Genomic DNA, 20,940 nt, shown 5'->3' on the forward strand with positions numbered 1-20,940 from the left:
GCCACGTGACGCGCGAGCCGGAAGAGGATGGCGGCGGGCTGGGGCGCGCGGAGTTGGCGGCTGCTGCTGCCGCTGCTGCTCACCGGGGCGGCGCTGGCTCCGGGGCCGGCCGGCGGGGCTGCGTCGGAGCCGGGCCGCTGGAGCCGGACGGCCGGCGGGGTGAGTGCGGGGGCGGGGCCTGCCCAGACCTGTGGCGTCACCAGGAGGGGGCGGAGGAGAGGGAGGGTCCCGGGGAGACCCTCCCCACCCATCCTGTACGGCGCCTGGCCCGGAGGATGGGCAGGGTGGTCCGGCTGGCCGGCTCGAGGGGGTCCCGCGTCACTTCCCTTCCATCAGGACCATCCAAGACCAGGCTAGATGGCCTCAGGATGCCCCCTGTCTTTCTTCAAGGGTGGGCTGCCTGTGGGGGTGGGGAGTGGACAGCCGGGAGGACTTCCTGCCCTGCATCCTCTTCTCTCTCTGCCCCTCCCCCCCAGCGGGGCTGGGGGATTGTTGGATGGTTGCCCCTCTCCCTGAGCTCCTCCCCATTCCAAAGATCCCCAGCAGCCCCCATAGCAACTGATTTCACAGGGGGGGACCGACAACTTTATTTTTCTTTTTTGTAAATGAGGGTTTAAACGTTTGATGCTGTGGGTGGGCAAAAAAGAAGGAAGGACTCTCCCTCAATAGCCACCAAAGCCCCCCCTCCAAAGAAAGCATGGGCAAAGGGTCTGCTCCCTGACCTGCTATGCCAGGGGGTCAGCTTCCTTGGCAAGGGGGACTTTGGGCTGGGTGCTTCCGAAAGGGCTTCTCCACCCCACCCCATCCTCCGCCCCATAGAGAGGAATGAATGGCCCTGGCCCTCTGCCGAGAGGCTGGACAGTTTGGACAGTGGGAATGCCCTGCGTGGCCAGCCGAGTTCGGGTGGGAGATCTTCGGCCACTGCTTGAGAAACTTTCTTTGGGTGCCAATCAAATAGCAGACATAATCGATGACATTATCAGTGTTTCTGAAGATGAGGTTTACTCCCTGTGTTTATATAATAGCTTGCCCTGCCACTTATACCCGATATAACACCAGACAAACAATCAAGCAGAAAACTAAACCTTAATCAGGAAACCACCAAGAAATTCCCACCGACCCTGGCAGGGCAAGCTACTGTACATAAACAGAGAGCAAACCCCACTCCCTTCGAACACTGATGAAAACAAACATTTCCCCCCCGGAAAGTTCCTTTGTCCAGAGCAGAAAATTATTCCGTGTTATCCTAGCTGGATCTTAGGAACAGGATGGATTTGAACTCGAGCCCTTTGGTGGAGTGACTGACCCTTTTGTGCTGCCCTTGTTTTCCAGAACCAAAACAATCTTTTCGTCTTCTCCAAGACGATGTTTAAAGGGACTTGGATTATCCTCAAATGTAAGTGCCGAGCTTCCCACAAGCGGGATAATTAAATCAAAATTTGGACTAGCTTAGGTGGTTTACGGGATTTTTATATTTTTCTCTCTTTTTTTGGACAGTTCCCCATGAAATCTGCAAGGGTTGGGAAGGGTTCCTGAACGTGACCTGGTATCTCCGCAGTTCCCGCTGCCACCATGAAATCTACATAAATGTGAGCCTCTGGTCTCTGCAGGGTGGATTTGGGGGACGGGGATGGGATGGAAACCCCCTCCCTACACACACACACACACACACCTGTGGGGCTCAGCGGGAAGGAACTCCCCCTCCTCAAGGCTGGGTATCTGGACCCACTTCACAGCTGGTAGATGGCTCCAGGGGTTTGTGTGGGTGGGCTCCCTTTGTCATTTCCCCTCCGATTTTCTTTCTCCTTTCAGGAAAAAGAAGCTTTGACCTACCTGAGCAATCCCGACATTGAGGCCAGCGTCCCAGGAGATGGCCAGTACATCTGGAATGTCACCTCGGTGCAGTGCGGACAGTTGCACAAGGTGTGGACTCAGCGTGCAGGACGCGCGGGGGGTGGCCTTCAAGCGATTGGAAAACCAGAGTAGCCTCATGGTGGGGAAACTCCTGAAGGAGGAGAAAGTGTGTAGCTCAGGGTTGAACTGCGGAGACCTTGCAGGTCTCTGAATTTGCAGGCGTTTCATGACCCAGCTATGTAACATCATCAGTGCTAGCAGGGAAGGCGGTTTGCAGGGAGGAGGAAGAGGACTGTGGAGTCCTCTTGGGCTTGGTAGCTTTCTTGCAGACGTTTCATAACCCAGCTAGGTAGCTTCATCAGTGCTGGCTTGTGGGGGGAATTCATCCCCTCCAGCAACCAACATCTAGATAAGCAGGGATTAACACCCGACAAACAATCAAGCAGAAAACAAGACCCTAATCAAGACCCTAGTAAGGGGGAAACCACCCCCACTAACATGGGCAGGGCAAATGACTGCATATAAACGGAGAGCAAATCCCACTCCCTCCTAGCACTGACGATGCTCCCTAGTTGGGTCATGAAACGTCTGCAAGAAACCCACCCAACTCTCAGCACCAAGGACCCCACAGTGGGAAACTCAGAACTTAGTCCACTTGAATGCGGGGTGGGAGTATTATTTGGAGGGTCTCGACTAATGCCACTGCCTCTTCTCTGTTTTAGTTGAATGTCCAGGAACTCCCACTTCCGAAAAAGCTGAGGCCCCTCTCAAATCAAGAGGTAACCGATTGGGGGGACTTTGAGATTCTGGCAATGAGGGGAGGGGATGAAGGGGGGCTACGCCTTTGCTTTCAAAGTCCAGGTGCTGCTGGTGGCCAGCAGGTGACTTAACTTTGCCTTAAAGCAAGTAAAGTTAAAACAATATTCCTGACACAAAGTCCTTGACTTACAACCGTTTGTTTAGTGACTGTTCAGAGTTACGACGGCTCTGGGGGGGAAATGACTTAAGACTGGTCTTCACACTTAACGACCGCTGCAGCGTCATGTCATCAAAATTGATGTGACCCTGTGGCAACTGACTCATATTTATGACGGTCGCAGAGAGTTCCCTGGATCATGTGGTCCCCTTTTGCGACCTTAAGTCAAGGAGGAAGCCAAATTCGCTTGACAACTGTGGCAAAAAAAAGTTGGAAAATGGGGCAAACTCACTTAACAACTGTCTCGCTTAGCAGCAGAGGTTTTGGACTCCATTGTGGTCATAAGTCGAGGACTCACTGGGTTTATTATAATTTATATGCTGCTCCTCTCATCTAAAGGTCCTTTCTGGTCCTTTACAGCATTGAAATACACAGATTTCCCCCTTTGAAAAGAGTGATTAAGTAAAACAACAAAAGTCATATATGGGGGTCTCCCCTTCCTCCCCCTCCATCCTCCACAGACCTCTGTGCGAAAGAGAAGGGCCCCCAAAGGCAAGGAAGGAGACAAGGAGAAGGGGTCCGACCCCCCAAATCAAGAGCCCCGCGAGACGCAGGAGGTGAAGCCCCCTCCCTCCGCCCATGGAGAACCTACAAAAGACCTCAAGGAAAAAGTGGACGTGCCGAAGAGGAAGTTGGAGGTTGGTGGTCTCCATGGGCCCCTGGGCCTTGCAGGGGGGTTGCAGGCAGGAATTCAGGGAGATCCTCGATGGATCCCTAGTGAAGTGGGGGCACCAAGTTTCCTTTCTGATTAGGACATTAATTGAAACATTGATCTCCCTTAAACTGGCTGTCCTCCTTTGACGACTCTTCCGGGAATCTGGGACTAGCCAAATCTACTTGTGTTTCGAAGCTGTCCCCCAGGAAGGCAGATGGTTATTTCTTTAATCCAGTGACCTCTGCTCAGATCTTCCCAGTTGAGGATTTCCCAGAGATGTTGGGATGGCAACTTCAGGAATTCATACTTTTTTGTCTCTGGTCTAGCCCATCACTGTTGCTGAAACTTGGAAGGATGGCCCTTACGTCTTCATCCTCAGCATCACAAGCCCCTCCCCCAACTGGGAGCTCTCGAGTGAGTGGAGGGCCCAGTTTTGATGGACAAAGCAAAAAATGATATCTTCTGTCTTCACCCGTAGAAGGGGCTATTAAGTCTTCTTCTAAAAGGACTTCAGTTATGGGGGACTGGGGGCAAGGACCCCTCACTTCCAACCATTCAATCCCTCTGCCCAGTCTTCTTTGGTCTTGGGGGGGGGGGGGTCTTCTGCACTTTGGACAAGAATGTGTCCAAGCCTTTCTTGAATCAACTTTAGGGATACGGCTGCTATATTTTGAGGGGGGTTTCAGATGCCCACCAGTCCAGCAGTCAAGGAAGGTTGGGTTGGAGTTCCATCACAGGCTCTCTCCTCCTGCTTCTTCTCCAGGAGTTGCTACTACTTCTGCAAATCTTTTCACCTGTCTCTTTTTTCCGTTCCGCCTTGTAGTTGACGTTCAGATGAAACATCCTCAGTACGTCTACATCTCTGCCTCGGAGTGGCCCCTCAAGGTGGTAAGTTGAAAACCCCGTTTTATGGCTCAGGTGAGCAGAGGGCATCGTGGCCTGTTTCTCCAGCACATTTGAAATCCACCCATCGGTTCATTAGCCTGCTGGCTGGGGAATTCTGGGAGTTGAAGTTCATTAGCATACTGGCTGGAGAATTGTGGGAGTCCCCCAATTGGAAGTTGCCAAGTTGGAGAAACTGTTCCAGAGCAGGGGTCTCCAAACTTGACAACTTCAAGACCTGGGAACTTCAACTCCCAGAATTCCCCAGCGAGCCACGCGGCATTGAATCCCCCCCTTGTCTTAAAGTGGCCAAGCTTGGAGACCCCTACTCTAGTGACAAGTTTGGCCAATAATTGAGAGAGGCTAATCCCTTTGTCCCCCAACCTTTCCCGGCCCTTCTGCGCCTTCATCCATGGTGGGCTCCTTCTCCCTCACAGTTCTACATGGTGATGTGTATCGTTTACGTCCTCTACGGCGCGTTGTGGCTGATCCTCCTGGCCTGCTACTGGCGGGACATTCTGCGCATCCAATTCTGGATCGGTGGCGTTATCCTCCTGGGCATGTTGGAGAAGGCGGTCTTCTACGCCGAATTCCAGAGCATTCAAAGCGAAGGCCAATCAGGTGGGTGGAGACACACACACACACACACACACACACACACACACACACACACATCTGTGCCGGGGTCCCAACGGACGGTTCTTCTGCCTTGGCCAGCACTGGACTACAGTTCCCATCACCTACCAGCCCCACTGAAAGGGGTGTTGTACTGCAATGGATCTGGGCAGCCTCAGGGCAGGGGAGGCTTAAGGTGGCGTGTTCCTTTTGTGTATTTTATTTACTGGGGGTCCTCGACCCACGACCACAGTTGAGCCCAAAACTTCTGTTGCTAAGTGAGGCAGTTGCAAAGTTAATTTTGTTCCATTTACCGCCTTGCTTGCCACAGTTCTTAAGGGAATCGCGGCAGTTCTTCAGTTGGTAACACGGTCGTTAAGTGAATTTGGGTGCCCCATGGACTTTGCTCGTCAGAAGGCCGCAAAGGGGGATTATGTGACCCCAGGATGCTACGACCGTCATAAATAGGAGCCAGTTGCCAAGCCTCTGAGCTTTCTTCCCGTGACAATGGGGATGCTGCAGAGGTCATAAATCTGGGAAATGGTCATAAGTTTGCTTTCCCCCCAGTACTGTTGCAACCTTGAACGGTCACTAAATGAACTGTTGTAAGTCAAGGACTACCTGTGTTACATTTAGGGACCGCCTACCTCGCTGACAAGGGACTCTGGGCAGCTGGCAAGCCTCAGAAAAAGAGCCACAAAATGTTAAAAACTTTAAATATTCAGTAAAGCAAAATTAAAGACGATTTTTAAAAAAACATTACGGGCTAATTGGAAAACTTCCACCGTTTCGCAGAGTGATGGCTGTCGCTCTGTCCAGTCTTCCTTGCTGTTTCGGAGTTGGGTGGGCCTGGCTGTTGGCTGGGGAGGATGGGCGTTGGGGTCCTTTTCATCCCAGCGAGGAGCAGGCTTCCCCTGGCCAAGGCCGGGCCCCGTTTCCTGGCTTCCAGGCCAATGTCCTTTCCACTCGCATAATATAATAGATGCATCCTACAATCTATGTGGTTATATGCATAATTTTGTATTTATTTATTTTGTCACGAGTGTGTGGGGCATATTGGAGGTGGAGACCCTTTGAGAGCTGCAAGCAAGGAAATTTCATTTTCATGTGTGCCGATCGAAAGCCTTCAAAGGGAGAATAAAGTTACCATATTTTTCAAAGATGCACCTTCCCCCCCCCCAAAAAAAGAGCGTGGAAATGTTGGTGCGTCTTATACACCAAATATTGCCATGTTTGGCCTCCCGAAGCCCCTGCATCCCATTTTTGTGAAAAACGGGCCATTTTTGCAAAAATTGAGGCTTTTTAGCCTTCCCTCAGCCCTCCTGAAGCCTGCTGGGGGCTGCTGAGGGAAGGCAAAAAAGCTTTTTTTCTTACTTCTTCAAAAGCGAAAAATCCGGTATTCTCCATTTCTCTGCTCCCTCCTGCAGTCCAAGGCGCCGTGATCTTCGGGGAGGTGCTGTGTGCTGTGAAGCGGATGCTGGCTCGAGTCCTTGTCATTCTCGCCAGCCTGGGATACGGCATTGTCAAGTGAGAGCGGACGGCGGGCACAGGGGAAGGGGAAGGGGGGGCAGGGCACAGCCGACGGGCACAAAAGCTAGCCGGGCAACTTGACTCTTTCCTGGGGGCCTCGAAACCCACCTTGCAGGGTTGTGGTTTCAGAGGAGCGGGAAGATGATCTCTCCAGCTTTGAGTCCTGCAGAATGAAAGCGGGATCTGAAACAGACCCAGGTGTAATGACGCTCGCATTCTTTTAATGACGTGAATCGGGGCAGCTCTGTCAATAAGGGAAGGGGCATTTTGTTTGCTTCTGTCAGAGTTCAGTTTAATTGCAGAATTTGTTGGTTTATATATCCTGCCTCATTTTAAATAAATAATAATGAAAGCAGTGAACATAGTTAAAATAGTCCTTCCTCCTCTTTTCCCCATAGCAGCCCTGTGAGGGGGGGGGGGGGGGTTGGGCTGACTGGTTGAAAGTCACCCAGCTGGCTTTCTGTGCCTAAGCCAGAACTAGAACTCACTGTCTCCTGGTGATTGCCCTAAGGCTGAACCACAATAATGCCAGTGCCCCCTCCCAAAGCTGGACTCCCAGCGTTACGCCCTCTGCTTCTCCCTCGCAGGCCGCGCCTGGGGGCCCTTCTGAACCGTGTGGTTGGCGTTGGGTTGATGTACCTGGTCTTCTCCATCATTGAAGGCGTGCTGCGGGTGAAATCGGTAAGGGGGGAGAAGGACTTCGGGGCAAGGGGGGTTGGGCTGGGCGGGAGCCTTGCAGTGGGGGAGGGGGAGGGGGTCTGCTCGCTCAGCCTCTGATTATTCCCCCCACCCCAGGAACAAGCTAACATAGTCACCTTGACCTGCGAGATATTCCTCGCTTTTGTGGACTCCTGTATCGTCTGGTGGATATCCTTTGCCCCAAACTTCGGCCCTCCAGCTCCCCCTCCTCCTTGGTTTCAGGGCATTCGGGGGGAGGAAGAGAGGAATCTGGCTTTGTAGACAGAATTAGCCCCTCACGCCCCCAAAATTAGGCTGCTCGGTCAGTAAAAACACATCCAAAAAGGATCCTGAATGAGATAACTTAGGAACTTTCCCACTTACTGACTGATTTTCGATTCGCACGGCCGCTCGTTTTCCTCCGCCCTCCGCCCTTGCTTAGGGGCCGTTGGAGGTTTGGACAAGGCTACGTACAACCCAGTTTTGAATTTTTGACAGTGGGGGGTGGGGGGTGGCTGCACAGCCATGTGACACACACACACACACACACACACCGTTGTATATTCGGCAAGTGGCCTAACTTTATGTCCATTTGCAGCATCCCCTGGGTCGCGTGACTGCCTTTTATGACATTTTTTGCCGAAAACCAGCATATTTTTCCTGGTTTTCCGGCCAAAACGGCCCATCATAAAAGTTGTAAAATTGGTTCGGTTGTGGGAATGTCCTGCTTTATGGCCACCGTGTTCATAAGCTGAGGACTAACTGTAAGCGGACCCACATCTCCTCTGGATTCCAAAGCCACCATTCCCTCTTCCTCCGCTGGGTCTTCCCATCCTTTTCCCCGTAGCCCATTCCCGCTTGCCCTCGTGACCAGTGATCCCCAACCAGTGTTTAGAGCGCCCCCTGTTGCCTCCTCTCCTCGTTCTTCCTCTCCGTCACTTTTTTTTCCTCCTTCTCTCCTTTCTCTCGTTTTATCCCAGGCTCAGGATGACTTGGTGCTTCTAGCAGCTATTCCCCTTGCTCTGCTTGACTCTGCTCTCTGCTATTGGATATCCTCTGTGGCTCCTGGCCTGCTGGGGGGGGAGATGTCGGGGGGGGGGATTCTGGGTCCTGGGCCTCCCTCCACCTCCTCCCCTGACCCCCCTCCCTCTTCCCCAAACAGTTGGCTTTCCAAAGGGAAGAGGCCGGGTAATGGGCTTGAGCTGGTTTCGGATGGGGGTGGGTGGGCTTTGTTGAGTTCTCTTGACCCCTTGATGGAGCTTGGGGTCCTATTGGGACGATTGCCGAAACGTGTGAGCCAGCCATGTGCCAAAAAAGCCAATGCAATCCCAGGCTCCATTGACAGAGGCCGAGAATCAAAATCATGTGAAGTGTTAGCACCGCTTTGTAAAGCCTTAAGAAGGCCACACCTGGAGTACAGCATCCCGTTTTGGGCGGCCACATTGCAAAAAATACGTTGAAGCTTTGGGAAAAAGTGCAGAGAAGAGCAACTCAGAGGATTAAAGTCCTGGAGACTAAAACGTATGAAGAGCGGTTGCAGGAACTGGGCATATCTAGTTGAATGAAAAGAAGGACCAGGGGAGACAGGATAGCAGTCTTCCAATATCTCAGGGGTTGCCACAAAGAAGACGGGGAGGGAGGGGGGGTCAACGTATTCTCCAAAGCACCTGAAGGCAGGACAAGAAGCAACGGATGGGAACTAATGAAGGAGAGAAGCAACCTAGAACTAAGGAGATACTTCCCAGCAGTGAGAACAGTTAGCCAATGGAACAGCTGGCCTCTAGAGGTTGTGGGTGCTCCTTCATTGGTTGCTCAGGAATTCTGGGAGTTGAAGTCCACAGGTCATACAGGAGCCATCTTTCGGGTGGGGTTTGGGAGCCACAGGTTCACCACGGGCAGTTTTGGGTGCCAACCCTGATGAGCCCAAGACCAGTTTGGGTTTTAACCACTAAGCCGCCCTCTCTGGAGAGGCACCCAGGTTCCTCTCCTCTTGACGGGGGTCCCATCTCGGCATCTCCCACCCCCCAACCTCCTTGCCACGCGGTTCTCCTTGACCCCCGGCACATCCTGATCAGCGTGGTGCAGACCATGAAGCTGCTGAAGCTGCGACGGAACCTGGTTAAACTCTCTCTCTACCGTCACTTCACCAACACCCTCATCTTCGCCGTCATAGGTGAGACGGGGCCTGGGGTGGCTTTTTTTGGGGGGGGAGGCACACTGCCTTCTTGTTGCTCAGGTTGTGGGGGGGGGAGATCCTTGTTGGGGACAGGACTTGCTTTAAAGAGCCAGTTTGATCTAGTGGTTAAAGTATCAGGTGGAAACTAGGAGATGGTGAATTCTAGTTCTGCCATGAATGAATGAATGCTGGCTGGCTGGCTGACTTTGGGTCAGTCACCAGGAGGCTGGGAGTTCTAGTCCCTCTTTAAACATGAAGGCCAACTGGATGAATTTGGACAATCACCAGGAGGCTGGGAGTTCTAGTCCCGCGTTAGGCATGAAAACCAGCTGGATGACTTTGGGCCTGTCCCTTTTACTCCACCCAACCCGCCTCACAGGGATGTTATGGGGAAAATGGGAGGAAGCTTTTGTCAGGCATGTTTGCCACCTTGAGTTATTTGTAAAAAAAATAAAATACAGGGAAGATAGAAATAAGTAATAAACGGGGAAGAGGAAGGTTACATCGCAAAACGCAGATGGAGGGAAGGCAAAAGTGGGGATGAACTTGCAGGAAAATCATGGGGTTTTGCTTCGTTTGTATTCCAATTTGGCAGCGAATGTGGATAGGATCACGATCGTCACGTCCTTAAGACATTCTCAGCCTTAAAATTAAAATTTGGCGGAAGAGCTCTGTGCTACCCCTCAGATTTTCACTGCTGTTTTATATCTACTCAGATTTATTTTTGTTTTAAACTCCTGGCTCTCGCCCCCAACCCCTCCAGCGTTCATCAGATAGGCTGGGAGCATAACGCCTGGGGCAGGATATTAAATCCCTCGGTTAAATTTTAATTTCAAAGACTTCCTGCTGCCTCCGGAAGACGCTTCCTTCCTGCAGCCACCCACAACACGTATTCTCCCTCTTCTCTCTTTGCAGCGTCCCTGATCTTCATCATCTGGACCACAAAGACTTTCCATCTTGCCACCTGCCAATCCGTGAGTAAGCAGGATGGCTCCCTTTCTCCCCTTCTTCATTTAGACCCACTTTCTTTCTTTCTTTTTTTACAAAAAAAATGACAGTCGATCCTTGCAGCACTGAAACCTTCTTCCTCCAAGAATCCTGCAACCAATTTTGGTCACCACGCTACAAAAAAAGATATTGAGACTTTGGAAGAAGTTCAGTGAAGGGCAACTAAGAGGATCAAAGGCCTGGAGACGAAACCTTTGGCTAGTCTAAAGAAAAGCAGAATTAGGGGTGACGTGATAGCAGGATTCCAGTATTTGAGGGGCTGCCACAAAGAAGAGGGGGTCAAGCTATTCTCCAAAACACCTGAGGGCAGAACAGGAATCAATGGATGGAAACTAATCAAGGAAAGAAGCAACCTGGAATTAAGGAGAAACTTCCTAACAGGGAGGACAGTTAACCAGTGGAACAGCTTGCCACCAGAAGTGGTTGCTTCATCACTGGAGATTTTTAAGAAGAGACTGGACAGTCACTTGTCTGAAGCGGTCTAGGGTCTCCTGCTTGAGCAGAGGGCTGGACTAGAAGACCTCCAAGGCCCCTTTCAGCTCTGTTATTCTGTATTCTATTTGGGACGAGAAGTAACAGATAGAAGAAGTCATGGGTGCTCCATCCCTGAGAGTTTTCAAAAAGAGACAGACAGCCATTTGTCTGAAATGCTGTAGGTTCTACTTGAGCAGAGGGTTGGAGTAGAGGACCTTCAAGGTCCCTTTGAGTGCTGTTCTATTCTAATTTTTTTGGTTCAGGGTGTTAAAAAGAAAATTCATACAGGTAGTCCTTACCACCCCAGTTGAGCCCGATCTTTCTGTGGCTAAGCGAGACAGTTGTTAAGTTGCCCCGTTTTACGACTTTTCTGGCCACAGTTGCTAAGTGAATCCCTGCAGTTAAGTTAGTCTCGCGGTTGTTAAGTGAATCTGGCTTCCCCCATTGATTTGGCTTACCAGAAGGTCACAAAAGGGGATCACCTAATAACCCCGGGATATGACCAGCCGTCATAAGTACGAATCAGTTGCCGAGTCTATGAATTTTGATTAAGTGACCCCGGGGATGCTCAATGCTTGGTCATAAGAGTGAAAAATGGCCATTAATCACCTTTTTAAAAAAAATAACCTTGTCATTTCGAACAGTGAATAAATCAATAGTTGTTAAGTCGAGGTCTACCTGTCCCTTCTCGGGTTTCCTGCGCGACGACCCTTCCCGTTCCTTCTCCTTCAGGACTGGCGGGAACTCTGGATCGACGACGCCTTCTGGAGGTTCCTCTTCTCCATCATCCTGCTGGTGATCATGTTCCTCTGGAGACCCTCCGCCAATAATCAAAGGTGTCGGAACTGGAACCCAGGACCGCTCTCTCTTTTTCTATCCCTTGCCCAGCGGGCTTCTGTGTTTCATTCTTCTCTCAAGGGGCGGAAAACCCCACCCTTCGCCTTGAGAGGAGGTGGAGCGCCTCCTTCAAGCGAGGGAGAGAGGGAGGGAGGGTCTGCTGCAGGTGAGCCCCCAGCCCCATCTCATGCCCACTTCCTCCCGGCCCCCTCCCCCACAGATACGCCTTCATGCCCCTGGTGGACGAGGGCAGCGAGCCGGAGGAAGAGGAAGACGAGCAGATGGTCAACGAAGTCTTTGGTAAGCTTTGCCCGGGGGTCTCTTCCACCCCCACCCCCCCAACTCATTGGGTTCTCGAACCTTAGATGTGGTCCTACTGGCCCGGCCTGCCTTTTCCCAAGGGGCTGGTGTGTGTGTGCACACTTGTAGGTGTGCCTCTCCCCCCTTCCGCTCCCTCATGCATTCCGGCTGATCTCCTTGCGGGAGGGGTCTCTGCTGGGTCTAGATTGGGCTGGTGTGTTGGATCTGGAAGGGAGGGGTTGGCCTCCCTGCACCCACCCACCCACCCCTTTTCTCTCTCCCTCTTGCTATTTCCCTCCTTCTCTTTGACGCAGGGATGAAGATGAGGGGTGGGAAACCGGAAGTCAACGGGATTCTAAAAGGCAACCGAGTGGTGAGACGTTTGGATGGAGTTTCTCCTTCTCTTTCTCTTCTTTCTCCTTCTGTTTCTCCTCCTTTTCTTCCTCCTCCTGCTTTCTCTTCTCCCTCTCCTTTTCTTCTTCCTCCTTTCTCCTCTTTTTTCTTCTTCCTCTTCCTTTATCCTCCTCCTTCTCTTCCTCTTCTTTCTCCTTGTTTCTCCTCCCCTCCTCCTTTTCCTTCTTCCTCCTCCCCCATCTCCTCTTCCTCCTCTTTTTTCTTCTTCCTTTTTCTCGTCCTCTACCCCTCCTCCTCCATCATGGGCTAAAGTTCTTCCCCCTTGTCGCCTTCAGGATGAAGACTTGAAATGGGTTGAAGAAAACATTCCCTCTTCCATGGCTGATGTGTAAGTTTTTTGTTTGTTTGTTTGTTTGTTTAAGATATTTTTCCTGCGTTTGGGTCATTGGGCTCCAATCTGTTGTAGGGTTGTAGTAAAGAATTGCACCCTTGAAGGGATTATTATGTAAACATATCAATTCCTGCATTTTACTCAAAAAGCTTAGAAGAAACTCAGGGGGTCTTTGGGGTTTTTTGGAGCAGGGCAAGAAAAACCTCCATGAAATTAGATGGTTCAATCCAAGGGAGTTAATCCATGCCATAAACCTCAAATTTCTAGAGTTTTATTGTCCGACGTCTCCGAGTTGTCTCTGCGTGTAACTTTCTCTCTCCTTGCTCTTCCAGCATGTTGCCACCACTGCTGGACTCCGATGAGGTAAACCTGCCATTTTTCATCTTTTGCCCCAAAGCCCAAATTTATTTGGTTATTTGTTCAATTTCTGTAGCCCCTCCATCTCAGTCAATGGCTCAGGCTCACTAGCATGCCGGCTGGGGAATTCTGGGAGTTGAAGTCCACCCATTTTAAAGCAGCCAGGTTTGAGACAGACTGTTTTCAAAGCTTTCAGAGAGCCTTTAAGGGGGCCAATTGAAAGAAGGGGAGGGGCACGGAAGATCCCTTGTGATCAAGCCGAAATTCAGCAGGAAGGAGCCATCTGGCTGAAAAGCATCAAAATACTAATTTTTTCTCTTTTTCTCTTTCTTTCCACCATAGGAAATAGTGACCACAAAGTTTGAAATGTCCAAGATGGAATAAAATTGGCCTCCTGGCCGGCTGCTCCAGCCTGACTGACGGGTTTTGTACAAAGGGAAGGGCCTGGGAAGTACAGTCCTCTTTTCATCCCCTTTGTTCTTTCCTTCTTTCCTTTCTTTTCCCAACTGGTTTTTCTTTTTTAAATATATGTATATGGTTTTTATCCATATATGTATGTACATACATGAGCGTGCACACATACAAAAAAACCCCACACCTATACATACATATATATATATATATCTATATATATATATTTGTAAATGGTTATAAAATAATTATTTTATTACTTTCCACATTTCTAATCCTGGAGTTTTGCCCGGACAAGGACTCCTGACCCACTTCCTGCTGGAGAGGATGTCCGGGAAGAGCAGAATTTCCCCCTCCCAGTCTGGTTTTAGAAGCAAGGTTTTTTTCCTGCAGTTGGGGGAACATCTGGCGTTTGTTCCTGGCAACCTCTGGAGCTGCCCCTAGGCAGGGTCCTCGTGTTGAGGGTAGGGTTGGGTAGGGTGACCACGGGTGAATCCAGAGCAGAGAGAGAGAGCCCCCGTCCAACTGCAGAGTTGCAACTCAAGGCTCTCCGCAACAGACTCGGACGCTGACCAGTGGTCTCTGTCCCTATTTGCCTGCATGATGGTAGGAAGGAAAGGGGGGTGGGTTGCCTTGTGGGGAGATGGTTAAAATGCCTCTGGTCCCTTCTAGGAGCGTCCAGTTTTGCAAGGGAGGAATAGGCCTGGCGCCCGTCCTGTGTTTGCACATGGATGGCACAGGTCAGCAAGAAAGACCCTAAAAACACCTGGAGTATACAGGTGAGGCTGTGTTTGGGCCAGGGGTAACTTCTGACTTCAGGTTTGGCAGCATTGAGCCCCAGAAATATTCTGGAACGGGGACCACAAAAGCAGGTTTAGTGCCAGAGCTGCCACCGTATAAAAAGTTCCCATGTGGGTGGTTGGTTGGCACTCAGTATTCCCTGGCTGGATTGTGACTCTTTTGCTAGGCTGCGTTGGCCCTCAGCATGGCACAGTTGGCACGCGGAGACCTGGAGACCTGATTGATTTAACTCCCATAGCACAGCAGTTTCATCCTTGCCTTTTGGGGTAATGCGTGACAAAAAAGGTCCGTTTTTCCTTTCACATCTCATCCAAAGCATCTTCTAAGTCCCCGGCTTCGGTCCCTTCCTGCCTCCCAAGAGAATTTGGGGCCCAAAGAGACAACGGTGCCTGGGTCTCCTTCGCCCTTCCAAAATCGCCTTCCGGTTTCTTCCCCTTTCCAATTTCGGAATTTCTCTGCACTGCGGCAGTCCTATTGGGAAGCATCCGATCACCTCTTCTTTCCTTTTTTTCTCATTGGAGATCCAATCTGAATACCGGGTGGGCTGGTGAAGGAGGAGGGGAAGATTACTTATTAATTTATTTTGAAATTGTGAATATGTCTTTGGAGAGAGAAAGCCATGAGTGTTTAATGCAGTAATATTTTTAAAATAAACCACTATCCCACTAATCTTGTGAACGTGTCTTTATTTTTTCATCTTCTGCTGAGAAGCTGGGAATTCATGGAGCACAGGGCCTTTGGCTCAGGAATTCTGGGAGTTGAAGTCCACAGGTCTTAAAGGGGCCAGTTCCCCACCCCTGCATTAAATGAACCTTTAGGCTAAATTTTTATCATGCACTTTGCTAAAAAGTCACGTGAACCAGAATATGACACGCTGGAGAACTTGATTCCTTGGATCTGTGGTGGATAAATATGTTACTGTCAATACTCCGGATTCTTCTGTCCACTTTGCAGCCACATATTTTGGTCAAATAAAAGCACGGTACTCGTTTCCATAATAAATTGTTTCTCAAACTTGACAACTTTTAAGGTGAGTGGACTGCAACTCCCAGAATTCCCCAGCCAGCATGCTAATTAACGTCAAAAAGGTCTAGATTCAGCTAGAATTCCTCAGTCGTGCAGTTCAGCTTGAAAAGAGGTAGACTTCAGTTCCCAGAATTCAGGGAGTTGCTAGGGGATTCTGGGAGTTGAAGTCCACTCATCTTAGAATTGCCATGTTTAACTCCATCCTTGCATCTTTGGGATTGCTCAGGTACTCAGAGCTTTCTGATAGGGGGTCTTGCTTTGAGGATCAAGTTTGACATTGGTGCCATCTCCTGGATCAAATCTACCTGCCGCAATCAACCACCCTTCTCTGTTTTTTTAATTAAAAAATGGCAGATGCCAAAGGTACAAATCAGCTCATGTACAAAAGTACCCATCATCCAAAGCTGGAAGTTACTTAAAATTCGGTCCCTCCCCTTATGTCAAAATGGATCTCTTGAGAAACCCGCTCAGTGCAGAGAAGATCTTGCTGGAGCTTCAAGACAAGCTGCTTTCTCCAAAGGTCAGTAGATGCCACCTGGGCAGCCACGACCACAGGTTGACATCCTGCCTCTTTGGGTGGTCTTTCTTTGAGGAAAGCCAACCCCATCTTTACACTGGGACTACTCCAAGGTGGTTCACCAGGCCTAAATCCAAGCTATCTTCCCGTAGTTGTAGGTGTCTTCTGGGTCTCCTGATCTGGAACCCATCTCTGGGCAAAGGTAGGCACAAGGAACCCAACTTTTTGGAAGTCTAGGAGAGGTCGGTCCAACTCCTAGGAGCCTCATGTTTCCCCCAGGACTCTCGACCTTGGTTGATTGCAGCGTCCCTGTTCTCCGATCCCCTCTACGTGGGGGGAGGACCCTTGTATTTTAGCATGAGGTGGAAGGATTTGGCAAAGGCATTGGTCTGGAGGCAGGGGGGCTGGGAGAGGGACGGCAAAGAGGACTGGCCCAGCAGCCACATCAGCAGCACAAACAACGTGGTCAAAAGCAGCCATTGGACGGAGCTCCTGCAGAGCTTCCGGGGCTGGACACAGATCTCGGTGGGCAGCTGCAGGTCACATCTGGGGAGGGAAAAGGGGGAGACGGTTTCAAGCTTAGATTTCAGATGGGCATCTTAAGTACAGGTGTCCTCGACTTACAACAGTTCATTTAGCGGCTCTTCAAAGTTACAACGGCACTGAAAACTTATGATGGTTTTCTCACGACCGTTGCAGCATCCCCCTGGTCACGCGATCAGAATTTGGACGCTTGGCAACGGGATCACATGTTTATGACAGTTGCCATGTCCTGAGGTCGAGTGATCCGCTTTTGCGACCTTTTCTGACAAGCAAGGAAGCCAGATTCATTTCACAACTGTGACTCACTTAACAACAACAGTGGCCGGAAAGGTCGTAAAATGGGGCAAAACTCACCTAACAACCGAGTCTCGCTTGGCAACAGAAATTTTGGGCTCAGTTGTGGTCAAAAGTCCAATCCCAACAGAATCCTCCTATTGATACACTTCAGCAACCAGAATGCAGGGACACACCAGTTGCATTCAGATAACAACACACACACACACACACTAAATTAACCCTTTTTTGGTTTCGATTTGTGCAGCACAGCGGCCAAAACAGGCTGAGTGCCCAGACAATTATTCTCAAAAACTTCTAAAAAGCCACTCACTCTTTCTCAATAGTAACCATAATTTCTGCTGACCGGGAATTTAGCGTCTTGGAGATCTAGGAAAAGATTCACAAGAGGGAAACAAAATGAAACTTAAAAAAAACCCCACATGTTTTAAAAGCTGCATCTAGAAAGTGGGAGATGGGGAGTTCAAATCCCACCTGAGGCCTGAAAACCAGAGAGGTGACTGTGTGCCAATCACCAGGTGACGGGGAGTTTTAGTTCCTCCTCAAGCATGAAAACCGGCTGGGTGACTTTGGGCCAATCCCTGGGAGACAGTGAGTTCTAGTCCTACCCTTGGGACGAAAGCCCACTGAGTAATCTTGGGACAGCCTCCCCCCTCCCAGCCCAACCTACCTCGCAGGGTTGTTTTTTATGGGGAAAAGAGGAGGAAGAAGACGACGTGCTAGATATGTTCACCGCCTTTAATTATTTGTAAAAATAATGAAGACGGGATGTCAACAAATCAATAATAATAAAAGAGGTGGTAGAACCAGTTGGGCTGCTGAATTTTGAGGCGTTCATCTCCTTAGTGGGAGCTGACCAGGAGGGAGGAGTGGGCACTTTCGGCATGCTCAGGAGATGCTTGCCAGTTGCTTCTGTGATCTCCCAGCCAGATCTTGCCCAGGGTCACTTTTGTTTCATTTCTGAATTGTCGCCGGCAATTGTCAACGTGGCGTGGCCTTACCTGTTGCTCCTTCCCCGACCACGGCTGGTTGGTGATGAGGTTCTGTTTGCTTTTCCTCCTGGACCATCGCTGGACCTTCTTCCCCCTTGCCTGAACTTGCAGAGGCAGCTGGAGCTCCTTGGCCGGTGGGAGCCCATCCACATGGGTTACGGCGTCCTGGAAAACGGAGGAAGAGAAGCATCTGGGACTGCAAACCACCCCAACTGTTACAGGGGTGGGTGGGGGTGATGGAATAGCAGGTGCTGTTTTTGTCTCTGCTGCTTCGGTCCCCCCTGATGGGTTGCCCACTGGATTCCCACAGCTTCCCCGCAGGGACCCTTGTCAGAAAAAAAAATATGCCCCCCACCAACGTTCCAATAATCCCCAGCGCCTGCCAGGATCTCTCCAAGCTTCAGAGCTGAGGGTTTTTGCAGGGTGGGACTGTCTGCATGCAAAACTTCTCGGCTTTCGATTCCATAGGCCTCAAACCAAGCCTGGCGAGGATTTCATCGGATGGCTGACTTTTGCATTCTGATAGATTAATTTAATGGCTGCAGACTAAATTTTAGCCCATAAATAACGTACTGGGTTTCTTTATTTTTTATTTTGTAGGTTTTTTTAAAGCTTATATATCAGGGATTTGGCCTAGAAAATGGCCTGCTTTTTGGTTATTTTCAGGCCGTTTCTGGCCGTTTTGGGGCTGTTTTCCGGTGCCCCGGTGCCCACAAAGACCAGCTGGCTGGCATGTTGGAAACCAGGAGGGCAGCTGGTGATGGTGCAGGTGCCCACAGAGAGGGCTCTGTGCCACCCATGGGTCCACCATCACAGTTATATCCAGTATGTATACAGGTAGTCCTCGACTTATGGCCACAATTGAGCCCTGAATTTCAGTCGCTAAGTGACTGAACCTTGCCCATCCTGACTCTGCTTCACCTGATGAATAGCGGATGCCTCTTTGATCTCCGGAGGGATTCCCATTTGATTCTGGTGGTTCTGGTCCAGCCACGTCTCGATGCGCTTGGGATCAAACCCCGTGGCTTCGGGGGGCAGACAGAAGACCCCTGCCCTGGGCAGCTGAGCGGCTCCTGGCTCCTGGGGGGCGGGAGATCCTACCCAAAAGAAGAACAAAGTGGAAAGGAGCCTCAAAACGAAATTTTGCACCTGCACACTGAAGAAACTTCAGCAACTATCAGAAAAATAAACTTGTTTAAGGTTTTTGAAAGCCATTTCCACCTCCAGATACGGCAGGATCACACTGTTGGCTGTGGAGGATGGACGCTGTGATCCCAGCGGAAGCAGAGGGTGCCCAGTGGGCTCTGAATCAGAGCCTTCTTATAGGGCAGGTAGGGGACATAAAAAAAAAAATATATATCTATAAATAAATAAACCAGCAGCTTTCAAAGGCAGGTCGGCAAAAAATGTGGACTAGGGGGATTTCTAAATGGAGGAAACAGCACAAGGTATACTCATTTAGCGACTGTTACCGTTTGGAGTGACAGTCGTAACTTTGCAACTGTTCCTTGTTTGTATGATCTTCGCTAGTCTGTAAAGCGAAGGGAAATTTAAAGGCAGATCTTTAAGCGCCCTTGTGATTTCCTTTGGTGAGTGCTTCACTTAAGGACCGAGCGGCTGGTTCCTATTGTGGTCACTAAAGGAGGACTTGCCGCACATAATTTGGGGAGCAGGTCAACAGCTAACAACACACTGACTTTCGCAAGAACACGGAACTGGGGACTTAAAATGTGTGACATGGCTACTTTTTTTTTAAGTACTTTTTAAAAGGGCCTGAACTCACCCAAAACATCTGCTTCCATCGGATGAGCCCCCGGGCAGCTGCAGGGCTCCCCCTCCTCTGGGAAACTGCTCTGCACCTGCACGACCAGCAGAGAACACGCCAGGCACAGGGTTAGAAAGGGGCGCCTGGATCTCTTCCCCACCACAACCCGCAAAAGACCTTCACAACTGGACTGCTTGTTTGCAGGAGGTCCTCGACATACGACCGCAATTGAGCCCAACATTTCTGTGGTTAAGCAAGACAGTTATTCATGGAGTTTTGAGGCATTTAATGACCTTCATTGCCGCAGTTGTTACATGAATCACTGCCCTGGATTGATCGATTGACTGATTGATTGATTAGAGTTGGGTTGCAATGGCAGGAAAGAGGAATTATGTTTTAAGCTGGCCGGAATATGTATATCTATAAATTTATTTCACAAATAAATAATAAAGGCAGATGTGCCTCAACTTACGACCACAATTTCTGTTGCTGAGCGAGGCATTTGTTAAGTGGGTTTCACCCCATTTTACGACTTCTCTTGCCTCAGTTGTTAAGTGAATCGCTGCAGCTGTTAAGTTAGTATCCCGGCTGTTAAGTGGATCTGGCTTCCCCATTGACTTGGTTTGGCCGAAGGGCGCAAAAGAGGACGCTGCAACGGCCGTAAGTGTGAATGGCCACTAAGTGAACTCTTGTAAGTCGAGGACTGCTTGTAAATAGACTATTTGTCAGAGGAAGCCTCCCCTGTCAGTGGCAGTCTTTCTGAAAAGCAAGCCTGGCCAACCTGGAGCATTTCTTCGGCCAAGCAACGTCCGGCCACCCTGATTCGTTTCCGCCACTGGCCCGGGGACTCACCCCCCCTCCCCTTCCCCCCAATTCCTCCTTTTCCTCCAATACCCACCGAAAAGTCTTCCGTTTTGCCCCAGCTCCAGCGCCACGAACGGCTCCTTCGCCGAAGATGCTCCCCCCGGCCGAAGCCTACGAGATAGGAGAAAATCCTCTTTTCCCCCCCAATTTATGGGGAGGGGGCCTAATCTAAGACCTTGGGGAGGGGGCTGTAGAGGTCTCTGCAGAAATGTGTGCTTGATGGATGGGAAGAAATGATCCAAACTTATTCTCTCTATTTCATACCAAAGTAAAAGTACAGAGTGTCTTCGGTTTACGACCGCCTTTGAGTCCAACATTTCTGTTGCTAAGCAAAACCGTTGTTAAGTGGATTTTGCCCCATTTTACAGCCTTTCTTTCCACAGTTGTTAAGTGAATCACTGCCATTGTTAAGTTAGCACAGGGAGTTCTTGGCCTACAACAGTTTGTTTAGTGACCGTTCGATGCTACAACGGCACTGAAAAATGTGACTTTTGTTTTTCACACTTACGACCTTTGTGACGTCAAATGACCACGGGATCAAAATTCAGATGCTTGGCAGTGACTCACATTTATGACAGCCGCAGTGTCCCGGGGGTCATGCAATCTCGTTTTGCGACCTGTTCGCAAGCAAAGTCAATAG

General features: G+C 50.1%; 2 protein-coding genes across 6 annotated transcripts in view; one reads left to right on the forward strand and one right to left on the reverse strand.

Annotated features, from left to right (window-relative positions):
* On the forward strand, nt 1–14,968 carry LOC309396551 (transmembrane protein 87A-like). Of its 2 annotated transcripts, none has more exons than XM_081961729.1 (20): nt 1–159; nt 1,333–1,396; nt 1,498–1,589; nt 1,813–1,923; nt 2,577–2,633; nt 3,292–3,468; nt 3,812–3,899; nt 4,309–4,373; nt 4,805–4,988; nt 6,410–6,509; nt 7,100–7,193; nt 7,308–7,379; nt 9,255–9,363; nt 10,282–10,340; nt 11,581–11,684; nt 11,906–11,985; nt 12,300–12,358; nt 12,675–12,727; nt 13,063–13,093; nt 13,430–14,968. In XM_081961729.1, exons 1-20 carry the CDS (start codon nt 28–30, stop codon nt 13,469–13,471), a joined length of 1,773 nt encoding a protein of 590 aa, XP_081817855.1. In that variant the 5' UTR covers nt 1–27; the 3' UTR covers nt 13,472–14,968. The 2 variants fall into 2 exon arrangements, with proteins under 2 accessions (XP_081817855.1, XP_081817856.1); XM_081961730.1 differs by lacking the exon at nt 7,308–7,379 and adding an exon at nt 8,171–8,239.
* The window catches only part of SYNE4 (spectrin repeat containing nuclear envelope family member 4), a 16,086-nt gene continuing 9,853 nt past the window's right edge, over nt 14,708–20,940 (reverse strand). For 3 of the 4 annotated variants that reach the window (XM_081961727.1, XM_081961728.1, XM_081961725.1), the window contains exons 7-12: nt 20,335–20,411; nt 19,455–19,530; nt 18,593–18,768; nt 17,681–17,836; nt 16,993–17,048; nt 15,645–16,388 (exon numbers count right to left, since the gene is read on the reverse strand). In XM_081961727.1, the coding sequence (XP_081817853.1) occupies nt 16,169–16,388; nt 16,993–17,048; nt 17,681–17,836; nt 18,593–18,768; nt 19,455–19,530; nt 20,335–20,411 (761 nt within the window). In that variant the 3' untranslated portion in view covers nt 15,645–16,168. Of the gene's footprint in view, nt 14,844–15,644; nt 16,389–16,992; nt 17,049–17,680; nt 17,837–18,592; nt 18,769–19,454; nt 19,531–20,334; nt 20,412–20,940 lie in introns of those variants that run through there. The other variant, XM_081961726.1, reaches the window with a different exon arrangement.

The sequence above is a fragment of the Natrix helvetica genome (assembly GCF_964273705.1).
Source record: "Natrix helvetica genome assembly, chromosome: 9".
NCBI lineage: Eukaryota > Metazoa > Chordata > Lepidosauria > Squamata > Natricidae > Natrix > Natrix helvetica.